Below are 18,289 nucleotides of genomic sequence, written 5' to 3'. Positions count from 1 at the left end.
CATATCTTGTTTGTCAGAGATTTTGGCAGATTAAGCAGGAATAGGATGCACAAAAGAAAGTCATGTTTCCACAATAGCTACTCTAACCCCTTTTCTGACATCCCCATCTACCATTCCAGCCTCTTCTGTTATTGTACTAACCTTATTTACCTTGTACCCTAACGATTTCCTCCTGTCTCTCCCTAACTGCACCTGTCCCCAAGGTTCAGCCTTCTGGAATTCTCACACAGTGAGGCTCTGCAGCTCATTTTCTACCACTGAGTTTATACTTCTATTTCTCCAGCTATCAACTTTACCCAAATTCTTTATCTCCAGTGGCTCGTGGACGTTTGTACGTGGAGGTTCAACATTTAATGCAATATGTCCAATACCTAGGCTATCACCTTCTTCCCGAAGCAGAAACTCCTTTCATTTTCCTGCTTCTGCTACTATATACATATATATTTTAAGAATAACAAATCTGAAACCATTTTGCCTGCACTATCAGTGTACCCTTCACATTCAGTTACCATGAAACCATATACATATCTTACTAGCTGTCCCTTCTTTACTAACACACTAGCATAGATTGACAGCACAACAGCCAAGATTACTACACAGCCTCCCAATTCGGGGTCTCTCAAAGTGTGGTCCTGCCCCTCTTGCAGCAGAATCACTTGAGGAGCTTGTTAAAATATAGATTCCCAGACACCAACTGAACCCTAACCTGCAAAATTAGAATTCCTGAGTGTGGGGCATAGAATTTTGCCTTTTAACAGGTTCCCCAACATAATTCTCAAACTAGCTTTAGAACCCTTGGAATTCTCTCTCTACCTCCTATCTCTACCCAGATCCAAATGACTCTGCATCTATCTACACATAGTTTACACTGGGACACACCTCTGTTTAAGGGCTATGACTTTAATATGTTTGCTTACATTTGAGAGTATAAAGTGGACCTTCGACATCGGAACTCCCTCATTTTATAGAAAAGGAAACTAAGATCCAGAGAAATTTTCACCCATGGAGGTCACAGAGTAGGTAAGTGGCAAAGCTTGGACTAGATCTCAAGTCTTTTGATTTCCAAGCCACGCAGAAAACAGTTAACATAGCAGTCCTGGGCTTCCCTGGTGACGCAGTGGTTGAGAGTCTGCCTGCCGATGCAGGCGACACGGGTTCATGCCCCGGTCTGGGAGGATCCCACATGCCGCGGAGCGGCTGGGCCCGTGAGCCATGGCCGCTGAGCCTGCGCGTCCGGAGCCTGTGCTCCGCAGCGGGAGAGGCCACAACAGTGAGAGACCCGCATACCGCAAAAAAAAAAAAAACAAACCAAAAAAAACACAGCAGTCCTGTCCGCTGTCCTTTGAAAGGCCTGAGCGTAAGATTGGCCCTTGGATGGTGTATAGGAGCTTCAGTTTGGGGAGGGTTTCCACCATTCCCAGGACTGATAAGAGTAACTCCCTGTGCCTAAAATGTTTTTTGTAAACAATATGGTTTAAAATGAACACCTTTCCTTCTGGGAGTCTGGAATTTGGGTACATGTCAAACAGAGCATGCTATGTGACCATCCCCCAATAAAAACCCTGGGTACTCAGTCTCTAAGGAGCATCCCTGCTGGATAACATTTTACATATGTTGTCCCAACTCCTTACTAAGGGAATTAAGTGCATCCTGAGTGACTCCACTGGGAGAGGACTCCTGGGAGCTTGTACCTGGTTTCCTTCAGATTTCTCCTCACATGCCTTTTCTCTTTGTTGATTGTGATTTGTATACTTTCACTGTAATAAATCATAGCCACGCGTCTGACTGTATGCTGAGTCCTGTGAACCCTCCTAGTGAATCATCAAACATGGGGGTGGTCTTTGGGACCTTGCAGCGCACAAGCCAATGTTTTCTATAACTCATTTCACTGCCACTCTCATTGACTGTATAAAAGAGACAGTAGGGGTAAACCAAAACAGCATGGCCTTCAAAAAACAGCATGATTTAAATGCTGACTTAGCTGCTAAGCTCCATTACTTCTCTGAGTAATGGTTTCATCATCTATAAAATAATTGGGCCAATAATACTTACTTTGTAAGTTTTCTTTTCTTTTTTTTCTTTTTTTTGGCTGCGCTGCATGGCTTGTGGGATCTTAGTTCCCCTACCAGGGGTTGAGCCTGTGCCCCCTGCAGTGGAAGCACAGAATCTTAACCTCTGGACCGCCAGGGAAGTCCCTGTAAGGTTTTTACAAAGATTTAGCAATAATAGTACAAGAGGTCCATAGTATACACCCTTTAAGAAGGAGCTATGGGGCTTCCTTGGTGGTGCAGTGGTTGAGAGTCTGCCTGCCGATGCAGGGGACACGGGTTCGTGCCCTGGTCCGGGAGGATCCCACATGCCGCGGAGCGGCTGGGCCCGTGAGCCATGGCCGCTGAGCCTGCGCGTCCGGAGCCTGTGCTCCGCAACGGGAGAGGCCACAACAGTGAGAGGTCCGCGTACCGCAAAAAAAAAAAAAAAAAAAAAAGAAGGAGCTGTGATTATTTTCCTTCGAGTCTTTTGGATAAGATGGAATGACCAGAAGGAATTCTATGGATCCAATTTTATGTATCCATGTATCCATGTAGCAATGGAATTTATTATATGGACTAAAAAGTCCCAATCATATTGGGACTTGTGAGCAGATTATTTTTCCTAGGATCTGTGTAGAGCTCCTCTAACTAAGGACTTGCAGTGCAAATTGTGTGGACAGCAAGCACGGAAAAAATGTTTTTACTCATCCTCGGCTTTCAACCCATGCTTGGCTATTCGTCTCTTGCTTTTTGGGTCCTGCCTACTCCACTGATTTCTGGGCCCTGACCTCTTTCTTGCTGCCAATGCGCACTCCTTAGCTCTTTGTTGGATGTTCATCTGTTCCTCCAGCTGTATCTTCTTCCAACCACGAGTTCACACATGACTCATTCACTGTCATTCACTTGGTCCTATATAGAGGATCCCCACTGAAACTTCTTTCCTGGCTGTGGCCCTGGCTTCAACCCCTAACCAGCTTGTAATATTTGCTCTTGAATAAAGTATATTTCACTTTTGTAGAAACAGTTATTAGGCAAATATAATTCCAGTCAGTGGCAGCATATTTGGAAGAAAAACTCATTTATGTTTATTTATTCTTTTTGTCCCTTGCATCCAGAAGATGAACACAAGACTTGTTAATACTAACATTGTCCCATCTGAAATAATGTAACTAAAAGGTTTAAAGATGAGTTATTTCAAATCTCTTCAGCAATTCAAATGAGGTGTATTTTTAGTATATACTAGGGTAGCTGCCATAAAAAGCAGCCAGTGTCTGCAAGGAGTTGCTTTATGGCACATCGTTTTCAGAAAATAATCATTAGTCTTAGATATCAAGGGCGAAATATTTAAACAAAGACATTTGCTCTGTATTTCTCAATCAGACATGATACAATAGTGAAGACACTGCATGGGGAGTCAGGGGACCTACGTTTCAGTCTCTAACTATAGTTTAGTGGTTAAGAGCCTTTTCCCACCTCCACTTTCATCTAGGTAGGGCTGAGCTAATAGTACTTGCCAAAAGAATGTGAGTGGAAGTGATTGTGCCACTTCCCTGCTAATGTGGCTTTAAAGCAAGCATCCTGTCTCCATGCTCTCTTCCCCTAACTCCTGGCTGGATGCTGACACCCAGAATAACCTTGGAGGCCACATGTTGAAGATGGTAGGACCATTCTCATCCAGAGTTCCTGAATGGCCACACAAATAATCAGTCCTTCCGTCTTATCAATCAGGAATATTTGCACTATGTTAAGCCATTGACATTTTGAGATTTTCGTGTTATAGAAGCTAGTATGTCCCTAATTAAGTTGTTTCACTTCTTTATGCCAATATATTTGGGTTGTTATAAGGATTAAATGAGTTAGAACAATGCCTGACACAGAATAAATGTTCAATAAATGGTAGCTATTAATATCACTACCTGCTCTGATGCTAGCAGGTTATGGGTCATTGAACATGTCAGTTTCCCTGGACCTCCATTTCTTCAACTGTAAAACATAAGAGTCATGCTTGGACTTCCCTGGTGGCGCAGTGGTTAAGAATCCGCCTGCCAACACAGGGGACACGGGTTCGAGCCCTGGTCCGGGATGATCCCACATGCCCGGAGCAACTAAGCCCGTGTGCCACAACTACTGAGCCTGTGCTCTAGAGCCCGCGAGCCACAACTGCTGAGCCCGCATGCCACAACTACTGAAGCCCGTGTGCCTAGAGCCCATGCTCCGCAACAAGAGAAGCCACCGCAATTAGAAGCCCGCACACCGCAACAAAGAATAGCCACCGCTCACTGCAACTAGAGAAAGCCTGCGTGCAGCAACGAAGACCCAACACAGCCATAAATAAATAATTAATTGATTAATTAATTAATTTTTTAAATGTCATGCTTGATGACCAAATTTCCCAAAGTTTGAAATTTTATAATCAGAAACCTCTTCAAATTTCTAAGAAAAATTATTATCTTAACCCATGGAAAGTGGCCAGAGGATGAGGGAGAGGCATTCAGAATATCAGGTAAAGAGGGAAAGAAGGAAAACAGAGAACAGTCCAAAGGATGCCGAGAGGGAAAACCACTACTTAAAGAGAAGCATAGGGCTTCCCTGGTGGCGCAGTGGTTGAGAGTCCGCCTGCCGATGCAGGGGACACGGGTTCGTGCCCCAGTCTGGGAAGATCCCACATGCCGCGGAGCGGCTGGACCCGTGAGCCATGGCCGTTGAGCCTGCACGTCCGGAGCCTGTGCTCCGCAACGGGAGAGGCCACAACAATGAGAGGCCCATGTAACGCAAAAAAAAAAAAAAAAGAGAGAGAGAGAGAGAGAAGCATATTTTCTTTTTTTTGTGTTACGCGGGCCTCTCGCTGTTGTGGCCTCTCCCGCTGCAAAGCACAGGCCCCGGACACACAGGCCCAGCAGCCATGGCCCACGGGCCCAGCCGCTCCACGGCACGTGGGATCCCTCCGGACCAGGGAACGAACCCGCGTCCCCTGCATCGGCAGGCGGACTCCCAACCACTGCGCCACCAGGGAAGCCCCTCTTTTTGACATTTATCCATCAATTCTGAAATAAGCTTCAAAGAGAAGATTTACAAACCGTGCTGTGTCCATGAGACTTTCATTCACACCCAAATGAATATCTTGTGTGGTAAGAAAACAAGGGTGTCCTCCCAGAAGTGCAAAGCCTACAGTAAAAGAGAGAGAAAAAAGGCATTTTGAAAAAAAGAAAGTAGCAAACAAAATTATGAGCAATCAGCACCATCTCAATTGAAAAGTCAAAATCTTTCAATCTCACCAGCCTCTCTGATAGGGAATTCCCAGGGAAAGCATAATGAGGAACGGAGAGAAGTAGATGAAATTTTATGTACCAGCACTTAACTCTCCTTCAGATGTGTGCCCATTTCTCTACCCTCTTGTTCAGATCTGGGCAATATGGGGCATGTTCTCATTTGGAGACTATACCTCATTTTTTTTTTTTTTTTTTTTTTGCGGTACGCGGGCCTCTCACTGTTGTGGCCTCTCCCGTTGCGGAGCACAGGCTCCGGACGCGCAGGCTCAGCGGCCATGGCTCACGGGCCCAGCCGCTCCGCGGCATGTGGGATCTTCCCGGACCAGGGCACGAACCCGTGTCCCCTGCATCGGCAGGTGGACTCTCAAGCACTGCACCACCAGGGAAGCCCTATACCTCATTTTTATTCTTTAAAATATATAATGATGTCCACCAGGAAAATGGGAAAATAAACTGTAGTATGGGATGTCATGGATTACAATGGAATACTATTCAGTAATAAAAAGGAATGCACTACTATACACACAACATGGACAAATCTCACAAACATTATGCTGAATGAAAGAAGCTAGACACAAAAGAGTACATAATGTATAATTCCATTTATATGAAGCTCTAGAATGGGCAAAACTAACATAGAGTGGCTGAAATTAAAACACTAGTTGCTTCTGGAGAGGCTGATTGGCTGGGAAGGAGCATTGGTGAACTTTCTGGGGTTACAGGAATACTTTATACCTTGACAGTTTGTACGTTACAAACCCATATATGTGAGTATATGTATTCTTCAACACTTATTGAACTGTACACTTGAGATCTGTGCATCTTCCAGTATATAGATTATAGGTTAATTTTTTAAAATAAATTTATTTTATTTATTTATTTTTGGCTGTATTGGGTCTTCGTTGCTGTGTGCGGGCTTTCTCTAGTTGTGGCGAGCAGGGGCTTCTCTTCATTGCGATGCGTGGGCTTCTCATTGCAGTGGCTTCTCTTGTTGCGGAGCACAGGCTCTAGGTGTGCGGTCTTCAGTACTTGTGGCACGTGGGTTCAGTAGTTGTGACTCGTGGGCTCTAGAGCGCAGGCTCAGTAGTTGTGGCACACGGGCTTAGCTGTTCCGTGGCATGTGGGATCTTCCTGGACCAGGGCTCGAACCCGTGTCCCCTGCATTGGCAGGCAGATTCTTAACCGCTGCACCACCAGGGAAGCCCAAGCCCTTAATTTTTTAAAAATTGTAAATAAAGTGAGTATTGAAATGGCAATTTCAGGTCACTAGAAGTCAGCAAGATCAGAAGGCCATTCAACTGCTGTATTTATCCTCCAACCAAGACAGGGCTAAGCACCATTCACATGTTGCCCTCACCACTTTTCAACCCTCCATGGGATGTGAGATTATTGCAGACATCTGAGCAGATGAGGATGGCTCCTTCCCCACCCTCATAGCACATTCCACTGGTCTGGGGAGGATGACACAGAGAGGGGCCTGCCCCAAGCCATAGCTAGACTCTGTGGTAACAAGGAGAACCCTTTTACCACATACCCTGAGGCAAAATTATGGGAAATGGTGACATCCAATCAGAACTTTACTTTCTCATTTGAGACAGGTTCAATAGGCAGGCTTTCTTAGATATACAATGTAAAGGCAAATAAGTATAATTACAAGATAGAGACTTGTCTGAGGAATTTTGCAAACATTACTTTTTTCCTCCTTATTGTAATATACCTACCTTTGTCTTTTGGAAAATATGCAACAGTCACAATTTTCTAATCCTACTTGTTTCCCATGAGAAAGGAGGAAATCATTAATATCATGGTGAGTTGGGGGACAAAGAGTTTTAGACTCATGAAGGGGAATTTGACCCAAAGTCTCATGAAACAGCCCACTGAAACCTTAATGCAATTTGAATAATGCAATTTGAATATGGATAGGTGATATTAACAAATGATATTAACAAATCATTTTTATTAGGTGTGATAATGATATTGTAGCTATATAGAAAATATTCTTATTTATTTGAAATATGCATACTGATATATTTTGAGGTAAAATTTCATTGTAGCTTTAATTTACTTTAAAGTATTTCACTAACTGGGACTTCTCTGGCAGTCCAGTGATTAAGACTCCAAGCTTCCACTGCAGGGGGCACGGTTTCGATCCCTGGTTGGGGAACTAAGATCCTGCATGGCACGCTGCGTGGCCAAAAAAAAAAAAATTTCACTAACAAAAATGAACAGATAAATCAAAGAAGGCAACATATTAACAGTTGATTGATGTAAGGGGTATTGGGGTGCTCATTATGCTAATCTTTCTACTTTCTGTTCATTTGAAAACTTTCCTAAGTAAAACAACAACAACAAATCCACGACAGGGCTTCCCTGGTGGCGCAGTGGTTGGGAGTCCGCCTGCCGGTGAGGGGGACGCGGGTTCGTGCCCCGGTCCAGGAGGATCCCGCGTGCCGCGGGGCAGCTGGGCCCGTGAGCCATGGCCGCTGAGCCTGCGCGTCCGGAGCCTGTGCTCCGCGGCGGGAGAGGCCGCGGCGGTGAAAGGCCCGCGTGCCGCAAAAAAAAAAAAAAAAAAAAAAAAAAATCCACGACAAAACAATTGTTCTCATTTCTTTTACTACATTTAAAAAATAATTATATTCTACCTATTTCATACTTAAAAGTATTCTCTTAAAAATGCCCCTACCAAATGGTTTTTTAGCTACAGGCCACTATGTTCTGACTCTAGCAATGACTAGTCACAGAGCACTACCAGGTGCTGGCACTTCAGAAACTTTCTTCCATTGAATCCTTCACTCTGACAAAGAGCATATTAGATATTATTATAAGAATTTTATAGACAGGAGTTTTGAGAGTCAAAGAGTCTAAAAACTTGTTCAAGATTGTTTTTAAGAACCTAGAGCTTTCTCCTAGGAGAGCCAGCCCCTAAGCCAACTTACATTGGGATCTACAGAGACAGGACAACATAGTGGAACTGGATTCAGTCTTCATCTGAAAATCAGGCAGTTTGCCTAGAGCCCTAAGATCCCTTGCAGATCTGATGTGCTACATCCCAGGAAGAATGAGAGAACATGAAACACACAAACAGTCCTACTTGCTCTGGACCTTGTAATAAAGAATCTGACTCAATTTATGATGTTTGATTGCTACCCACCATCACTCTCCCTTCTCCTCCCGCCCTGTGCACGGGCATCTTCACCCCAGCCTCACCCCACAACCACAATAAAAGCACAAGCCATATAATTTTCCTGCTCTCTAATGCCACTTTGGGACCAATTTTGGAGCTAGCCCTACTCTCCCCAGAAAGCCACATTATGTGAATAATAAACCTTTTCATACCCTCTTGGTGCAAGTATGTTATCCTCACTGTCAACAATCAAACCAAATTTTGGTGGGAGGCACATCTTGTCTCTGTGGAGTGACCACAACAGGTCCTAGCCTCATGGCATGGTTCTAAAATTTATTCATTCATTCTAAAAGTATGTGCCTGGTGCTGTTCTAGGCACTGTGAAAAGCATTATGAACAACAAGGTACAAGTCCCTGCCTACTTGGAACTTTCATTCTAATGGGGGAGAGATAGATAATAAACTCAATGAGTAAATTAAATATCTTGTATGTTAGATGTTGACAAGTGCTACATGAAAAATAGAGCAGGGAGGGAGGATAGGGAATGTAAGGAATAGGAGTTATAATTTTAACGTGGTCAAGGAAGCCACATTGAAACATACAAGACAGTGGGAAGAGCATGTCTTGAGGTCCTGAGGAAGGGTCATGACTGGTGGATTCACGGCACAACAACAAAGTTAGCGTGGAATGTATAGAGTGTGTGAGGAGGAGAGTAATAGTTGGTGAGGCTGCAGAAGGAAGGTGGGGAGGAAGCAACAGCTTTGACTTTTGTCTGAGTAAGATGGGAAGCCATCAGAGGGTTGGAGCAGAGGATGACATGATTGGACGTATGTTTTAGTAGAACATCCATAGTGGGGCAAGGGCAGGAGCAGGGAGACCAGTCAGGAGACTTGCAAAAATCTGGCTGAGAATTGATAGCTTGGACCAGCATAGTAACCACTGAAGCAATGAGAAAATGATTGGATTCTTGATATATTTTGAAAGTAGAGCCAGCACTCGATTGATAACCTTACTTCCCACCTCAATGAAAAAAATGGTAACAGAGAACTTCCAGATTCCATCACCCCATTTCTGTACTTGTCAACATCTGTACCCATATATTCTGCTTCCCTTCCTGTTCAGCATAGATGAACTTTACATACCCCATGTATGAACTAGAAGCCATGCCCCCTCACCTACTCAAGAATGTTGCTCTACCAACTCTCCCCTTTCTCTCTTACATTACCTGCATCGTGAATAGGCTATTCTAATTTTTTCACTCATTAATTTAAAAAATGCAAACTTTCTCGTGTCCATATTTCCCCTGCCAGGTATCCATTTAATTCTTTGCAGCCAAACTGTTGTTTTTTCTTTCTCTCTCCAGTTCCTCATCTCATTTCCTTCAAATCTATTCCCATAAGTCTTTGGCCCCCCAACATGGCACCAAAACTCCCCTCACCAAGGTTACCAATGACTTTCACATTGCTACATCTAGTGGCCATTTCAGTTCTTATTTTTCTTGACCTTGGAGCAATTAACAAAGTTGTTCACTGCCTTGTCCTTGATAAACTTTCTTCGCACACCATCCAGGACACCACACGCTCTTGCTTTTACGTCTACCTTGGTAGTTGCTCCTTCTCAATCGCCATTGCTGGTTCTTTCTCTTTTCCTTTACCTCTTAATGTCGGTGTTCCCCAGGGCTAGTCCTTGGTCCTCTTCTCTCCATCTACACTCATTTCCTTTATAATTGTATCTGGTCCCATAGCCTTAAATACCATCTGTATGCTGATGACTCCCAAGTATTCTAGGTCAAATTTCACTCCCCTACTCCAACTAATATCCAGCTGCCTCTTCAACATCTTTGCTTGTGTGTGTCTAAAAGACGTCTCAAACTCAATACTTCCAAAACTGAACTCTTGATTTTCCCCTCCATCCTGCCTGACCTGCTCTATCCTGCTCCATCCTGCCCACAGTTGCTCAGACAGAAACCTTGAAGTCATCCTTGATGCGTCTCTCTTACCTGATACATCAGGAATCTTGTTGGCTCTCCCTTCGAAACATATCCCGAATCTGGCCCTACTATGCCTTCCTCTGCCACCACCCTGGCCCCAGCCTCTATGTCCTATAGCTACCTATTGACATCTTTCTCTGCTTCTATCTCATCTGCACCCCCAGCCCCGAAGTTTATTTTCAACAGAGCAGTCAGAGAGATCCATTTAAAATGCAAGTTAGATCACATTCCTCCTCTGTTCAAAACCCTCCAAAGACTTCCCTATTGTACTCAGAGTAAAAGGCAAAGTCCAAATAATGGAGTACATGTTTCTCCCTCACTTCCAGGCAGTCTTCTCCTTGCTGAGAGCGCTTATCACCTTCCAACGTGATATATCATCCACTTAAAATGTATTATGTCTATTGTTTATTGTCTGTGTACCAACTAGAATGTCAGCTCCATGAAGGCAGGGATTTACCTCTCTTTTTTTCACTGATATATCAATCTCAGGAACCTAGAATAAATACTGGTACATAGTAAGTATTCAACAAATACTTACTGAACAAATGCAGGAAGGATTTTTACCCTGGAGAGAGGACCCATTCTTTTCACTTGCAAACATCTCCTAATTTTGTCAATGGAATTTTCTATTACAAGTGAAGTGAGCTAATGTGATTTAGTGACGATTATAATCACTAATCACTCTTGAGCCCTTAATCTATTTCGAAACAGGGAAAGTCACCTAAACAAAAATGAATACTGCACGTTCATCAAGAAAGTATTTATGGTGCACCTACTATGTGCCTGGCACAGGGATGAATGCCATTGAGGGTTGGGGACTGTGGAGGAAGATTTCAGAGAAAGTTTAAGGCCTCCCGGCAAGTCTGCTTGAAGTCATACTCTTACTTTGACTAAAAGTCATTTTGCTGTGACAACCCAGGATTTGCTTGTTGCCTTTTCATTTTTCTCTCTGTGCTATAACGAAGATTCCTGTCAAGCCTGGACTTATGAGGTAGGGGTAGGAAGAGAGGTTACAGAAAGTGTTAAGAAATAGGAGTTGAAGCTCTGAATGAAAAACGTTGCCTGCCCTATCAGCATACAAATGATGCTGTGGGCTATCATCAGCCACTACCACCGCCCTGAGGGAACTCCGGATGGAGACAAAAGGGCTGCCCACTGCCAAGCCCTCAGTCACTACAGCCACCCCAGCAGTGCACCCTGAGGGGACTCAGGATGGGAAAGAACAGGATACTGGCCCTAGATAATGAAGGTGAATATCAAAGGAATGATTTCCATGAGCCCAGATTCTTGCTTCTTCCCATACATAGAAAAGCGCTAAATTCAATAACTTGAGATGTCTGGTTTTCTTTCATTAACGGTAATTTTTTGACGTTCCGACTACCTGGATTTTGTTGCAAACGCTCCTATATATCCTGGTTCTTCCCTCACCTCTTCAGAACAGTCCCTCAGAGCTGCCTGAGAGGCTGCCTCCCAGGCTTAAGTCCTCAGCAAGTCCACCGAATAAAACATAATTCTCAACTTTTAGGTTGTGCAATTTTTTTCAGTCGACAAAGCCTTCAGCAGTTCTTGAAGAAGATTAAATGGGAGGACATTGCTTCTAAGAAGGAATTGCCTCTGCAATTTTTGGTCACTGATCGAAAAGAAGCCTCAGGCTTCCCTGGTGGCGCAGTGGTTGCGAGTCCGCCTGCCAATGCACGGGACACGGGTTCGTTCCCCGGTCCGGGAAGATCCCACGTGCCGCGGAGCGGCTGGGCCCATGAGCCATGGCCGCTGAGCCTGCGCGTCCGGAGCCTGTGCTCTGCAACGCGAGAAGCCACAACAGTGAGAAGCCCGCGTACCACGAAAAAAAAAAAAAAAAAAAAAAAAAAAAAAAAAGCTCTAGAAAAGAAGCCTCAGACCCCAGTCCAAAAGTACAGGTCAAGCATTCACCAGTTCATCAGACGTGGATGGCATTAAGTGGTTCTGGAAGGTGTCAGAGGTTCTGAGAAGCCACCAGGAGCTGCCATTGCTGAGGAAAGGAAGACAGCTGGACGGGTCTCTACTCTCTCTTCACTCTTCATCCAGAGGAGTTTGTTTTTATCGGTTTCACTTGTTTATGCGTACACATCAGATATTTTTGAACAAAGGATTTCACCTGTTAATATCTTAATTTCTGTCTGGGAAAATAAAAGTCCATCTTATTTTACTGTTTCTTTTCCTCACGGATCTCTGCAAGCTTTGGAAGAAGGGATATAAATAGAATTCACGCTCTGGAAATGTAAAGGCTCTGAGAGCTCTTGCTGGTAGAATTAAGGCAGCTATTAACCTCTCTGTGCTTCACTTTCATTCCTGCAGCATAGTATCACGTTTTTTATATTGCCACCTCTGTAAAGATGATGACTTTGAAACAGCTTGGAAAGCACTAGCTTCCATTTCACCTTGAAAGTCAAATACCAGTGTTAAATAATGAAAAGAACCATCTCGTAGGATGCCGTGTGCATTTTTCCATCAGCTACTGCACTTACCAAGATTAATAAATGTATCCACCTATCTGCTCAATTAATTTGCAGTAAAAGAGTATAATCATCAGTAGACACACAGGAGAATTGTGCACTTTGGCAGGCAGGCATACACAAAGAGTGGGTGAGGAATGAATAAGCTACAACTACACACACAGCAACATCGATACAGCCCCCAAACATAATGCTGAGCAAACGAAGCCAGACACAAAAGAGCATATGCTGAATGACTCCATTTCTATAAAGTTCGAAAACAGCAAAACTAATCTGTGAGGTTAGACGCCAGGATAATGGTTACCCTTTGGGGCAGAGCGGGGGTCGGGCGGGGGGAGTAGCAACTGGAGGAAGATACAAGGGAGGGCTTCTGGGTGCTATTCATATCCTGTTTCTCTGTCTGGGTATTAGTTACAAGGATGTGTTTACTGTAATAATTCATTGAACTGTATACTTAATGATTTGCGCACTTTTCTCTAGGTGTCTTACATTTTAATAAAAATATTACATGGGCAATTAATATGGCTTGATTTGGGTGAAGAATTTTTTTAAATTAATTTTTATTGGAGTGTAGTTGATTTACAATGTTGTGTTAGTTTCTGCTCTACAGCAAAGTGAATCAGTTATACATATACGTATATTCACTCGTTTTTCGATTCTGTTCCCATATAGGTCATTACAGAGTACTGAGTAGAGTTCCCCATGCTATACAGTAGGTTCTTATTAGCTATCTATTTTATTGGGTGGAGAATTTTATTTTGTCCCCCGAGATAAGTATAAATGCTGCTGTGTCTTTGCAACTCAGGCCTGGGATGGAAGCCTCAAGGACTGTCCTCTGAGGATCACCCCATCCCAGAGGCTGACACAAATCTGGGATAGCAATTCACAGTTTTAATTACATCCTATTTTCATTCTAAATACCAAGGTAACAGGCTTTGATGAAAAATTGTGTTAACCGACAACCATTAAGATGCGCGTGTACACAGTAGAAATGCTCTGCCATGTTGGGGGTTGAGGTTTACCATTTCTGTACGCATTTAAATCAGCTGCTTACTCTGACTGATTCTCCTACTGTTGAGTTTGGCAGGATGCCATATGCAATGAGACCCATGGGTATTTATTGAGGATAGTGATGAATACACTGTGAACCATAACTTTTTATGGTCATATGTTCCTTTTCTCATATATTTGTTATAGTTTGTAATTTTGTGCAGATTTCAGAGCATTTTTTTTTTGGGCCTTGCCACACGGCATGCAGGATCTTAGTCCCCCGACCAGGGATCAGACCTGTGCCCCCTGCAGTGGAAGCGTGGAGTCTTAACCACTGGACCGCCAAGAAAGTCCCAGAGCATTTCTCTATAGAAAACCATCATTTAACAAAATGCTTAATGCCACCTGTAGAAACAGCTTTATTGGAATAAAACATGACTAATAAATGTCTGAATTAAATTAGACACTTAAAAAATACATATAATAATAGCTTCTAATCCTGAGTCTGCCATTTATTACCTATATGTCTGTGGGCCTTTTGCTGAAACTATTTCAGCCCGTTTTCCTCAGTGGTCTCACCCTCATGGAGTTGTCATGAGGATTAAGTGAGATAATCCATGTAATTAATGTAGCGCACTTAGCACAGGGTCTGTACCCAAAAGCTTATTAAATCTTCACTCTTGGTTTTATTAGTAGCTTAACTACCACGTGATATGTGCATGGTAAAGCTGATCACTTATTCGGGGTATTTAAATCGAAAATAACATTTGAACAGAGAAACGTGGTAGACAACACTAACAACCAAGAAAAAATAATCTGAAAGAAACTTAAAATTGAGAAATTTCTATATATTAATCGATTCTTTTGATGACTTCACAAAAGAACACCTCTCTTAAGTACTAATGATTTTAAAAGATGATAACCAACGTTGAAAAGGAGCAGAATTTCAGAATTACTGACTGGCTTATGCAGTATTCATTTTTCCTTGACTAAACATCAGATGTCATTGTGACCTTTTAAAGAACCCAGCTTTAAAGAGCAAAACGTTCTCAGCAGTTTTCTTCCTGGGACTTTAAAGATTAGATGACACCTTATATGTTTCCTTTCTTCCTCCTTCCTTCCCTCAAAGGGCAAGGGGAGTGCATTAGTAAGAACAGTAAACTTGAGATCTGAATCCTGGTGCCAACTTGTATTAATTGCATGAACTTAGCAAGTCACTTGATCACTCTAAACTCCATTTTGTTATGTATTTGAGGTACCTCATTGCTGATCATTACAAGGCAAGAATTACATGAAGTAGTTGTTTGCTTCTGAACCCTAGAAAGCTCTGATGCTTGTAAGTAGGATAAGATATGCAAAGGATCAACCAACATGTTTTTGTTTGTGGTACCTTTTCCTCAGTCCTATCCATTTGCCCATTTGGGCAGTCATATTATTGATTCAAGGGAGGTCTGATGGAGCAGAAATGCAGAGAGAAACAAGAGGTGATGTATGGCTTATGAGTTTCAAAACAGACTTTTTGAAACTCATTACAGAGATCATAGTTTGAGAAAAAAGAAATTTTGAGTTTCAACAGCTTAGGATTTCAGGGAAAAACAACAGACTTGAAAGAATACATGGATAGTCAGAGCCAGTTTTTCCTCTTGCTTTATCACCTGGGAACTGGAAGGGGAAGAAAAGCAGCAAGAGCGAAGAAGCAACAGAAATAGACTTTTGACACTGTACCCTGCTGTCTGTCCCCCAGGCCAAGGACTGAAGGGTGGGGAGCATGATGGAAATTTCAGATGAGTTTGGGGAACCCCAGAGCTGAGATCACCTGTGTCTTGCTTTTAAGACAGCGTTCTAGGAGGGAGCAAATGTTCTAGAACTCCCTAGCACCCAGAAGGAGGAAGGAACGATAGAGTAGAGAGAGCCTTGCAATATCTCTGTGCCCACTGTGGCGTGCAGAGCTGCCAAGAGGTTGAGAGAGCCAAAGCAAGAGATATTTCAGATCCTGTGATCAAAGTAAAGCAAACTCCACAGTAAATGGGAGCCAGTCAAGGTCAAATAGGTCAAGGTCCAGAAGTCTCAGCAGATTTCAGCATAGACATGTGATGATGATGTCCTGATGACCAGTGACCAGATCCCCATAGCTCTAGATGCCTGGACATTGAGATACTCTCCAGGATTTAACCATGACTGTGGGGAAAAGGGGAAGAGACCCTAAATTGACACAGTAAACACTTAAACAACTGAGGATTGCCTAGCATTGCAGAGATTGTTTCCATCATCCAGCAAAATTGATACAAACAAGGAAAAGTTCTTTACATGTTAGAAAAATACACATTCCTTGCTTACATGAGTTGGAGGCCTGAGAATTTATGCCAACTGACATTCTGTACTGAACATGAAGAATTATTTGGGACTTCTACCCAAGTCCTCATGGAATCCCTAAGATGAGACTCATCCTTCTGCTTGCAGCTTCTATGAGAATTGGAAAGAGCATTCAGAGGCTTGCACTGCTAATTCTCAGTGACAATATTTGCCCTTTGTTGTTGCCAAAGAGACAAACAAATCCCCCCACTGGGCTACTCCTCCCAGGTCCTCACCCTCTGGCCCCCTCTTCAACACAAGTCCAAGTTTGTCTATGGACTCACCTGTTTCTGTGGACAATCTTGTTCGAGTACTTCTTTTTTCAAAAATCATGCCTAAGGACTTTCCTTGCAGTAAAGGCAAATACTGAAAGTCAAGGACAAGAATACAATTAAAATGAAATATACATTCTGTATCCAATAGCAAGGATTATGTTTCAAAACTTATTCTTTACATTATCAGAAAATGTAGAATAATGAACACTGTTTCCAAACAAGTGTTCAGATGTTATTTAAAAAGTAAATTTAAAGTGTTTTTTTCATGTTGTATACAAATGGGGGAAGGGAACAGGAATTCCCACAGCTTACTGACACGTAATGAGAAAGTAGTATTAGTTGCTCTGGGTTCAACCTGAACATTTGTTCCAAAGTTTATTAATATTTCATACTGGAGCCATCTTCTTACTTAAATCCGTGGAAACCTCTACCAGTGTTCAATGACCTTGAAGATGCTTGGTTCAGAAGTGTTTTCTCAGCTAGGAATGTGCTTCTCTGTCACAGCGTGGGGTACTCAGACTCCTAAAGATGAAGCTCCAGAGTTTCAGCTACACTTTCATCATTCATCCTTGTGAGAGTGCAAAGACTTTGTTTCTAGAAGTCATGTGGAAACCATCTGGAGAGTTTGGGTGTGGGGTGGAGCTCTGCCTCCTTCCTCTTCTGTAGATGGACTTCCCCATAGGATGAGTTCTAGAACAAACACATTCCTGCCAGCTAACCTTCCTCACCACGAAGTGTGAAGAACAAAAAGCCTGGGATCTTGGGGGACATTTTCTCCTTATTTCAAGGTCTTCTATAGGAACCCATAGCAGTTGGAGTCACTCCTATTTTCAGTTCGTTCTTAGGAACTTGGAGAGCTAGTGAACTAGATAAGAAAATCAAGGTTGTGTAAAACTTTCTCAACCTGAAACCAGCTCTTTCAAATGCTTCTGAACAAGCTTGGAATACAAAAACACTTTCACAATTAAGCAGTCTAAATGAAGCTGCTGCATTAATTAAGCGTGTTTCAAACATAAATTGCTCAAAATGCAGAATAATGCTTCCAGCAAGGCACCATATCCCATCTCTTTTCCTACTTGGTTACCATTTAATTGTTTCTTTGCTAATCTAAATTTTTTAACACTGTCACATCATCCTGAATTTTTTGAAATTATCCTAATGATGATATATCTGATATTCATCCACAATTGAAATTTTGTTGCTAGAAAAAATGTATCATCCTTATTTTTCATTTGATAGAAAACACACAGAGAAAAGAAAGAAGGTATAAAAATAAAATCTTTCCAGAGAAATGATTCCTTAGGTTCTGATTCAGTTAATAATGACTTTCAACATTCCACATGAAAGAAATGCAATGAATTGTCATTGAATAACTGATTTTTATGCTTTTTATATGCCTGTACACTCAGTGATAATCAATTATCTTGCCTTGTAGTTTCATTACTTAGCTACTGTTTAGGAATTTTAATGTATTTTCTTTTCCCTCTTTCTCTGGAAAGGCTGTCTTTAAAAAGGCTGATTGGTAGCAGTGGAAGGTAATGTGGAAATGCTACATACCTCTCTTTTCTGTTTTATCCTGAATTTCAGATCTGCTGATAGCCATAGCATATACTTAATTTCTTCTCCTGTAAAGTTCTTTAGAGTGAGGAGGTCACGACCCTTTAGCTGTACTTTATTTTGTAGTGGTTGTCCACATCTACAAAAAAGAAAAAGAGAACTATATATTTAAGAAAACAAAATCTATGTCCTATGGTAATTCATTGTTTA

At 42.4% G+C, this 18,289-nt stretch overlaps 1 protein-coding gene across 4 annotated transcripts in view; it reads right to left on the bottom strand.

Annotated features, from left to right (window-relative positions):
• Nucleotides 1–18,289, bottom strand: part of OTC (ornithine transcarbamylase) — a gene marked incomplete at both ends in the record, with an annotated part of 64,959 nt that overhangs the window by 32,699 nt on the left and 13,971 nt on the right. For all 4 annotated transcript variants that reach the window (XM_079727157.1, XM_079727159.1, XM_079727158.1 and 1 more), the window contains 3 exons: nucleotides 5,108–5,195; nucleotides 16,532–16,613; nucleotides 18,080–18,218. In XM_079727157.1, coding sequence (XP_079583283.1) covers nucleotides 5,108–5,195; nucleotides 16,532–16,613; nucleotides 18,080–18,218 — 309 coding nt within the window. The remainder of the gene's footprint in view (nucleotides 1–5,107; nucleotides 5,196–16,531; nucleotides 16,614–18,079; nucleotides 18,219–18,289) is intronic.

The sequence above is a fragment of the Hyperoodon ampullatus genome (assembly GCF_949752795.1).
Source record: "Hyperoodon ampullatus genome assembly, chromosome: X".
Taxonomy (NCBI): Eukaryota; Metazoa; Chordata; class Mammalia; order Artiodactyla; family Ziphiidae; genus Hyperoodon; species Hyperoodon ampullatus.
This window is presented reverse-complemented; position numbering and strand designations above follow the sequence as displayed.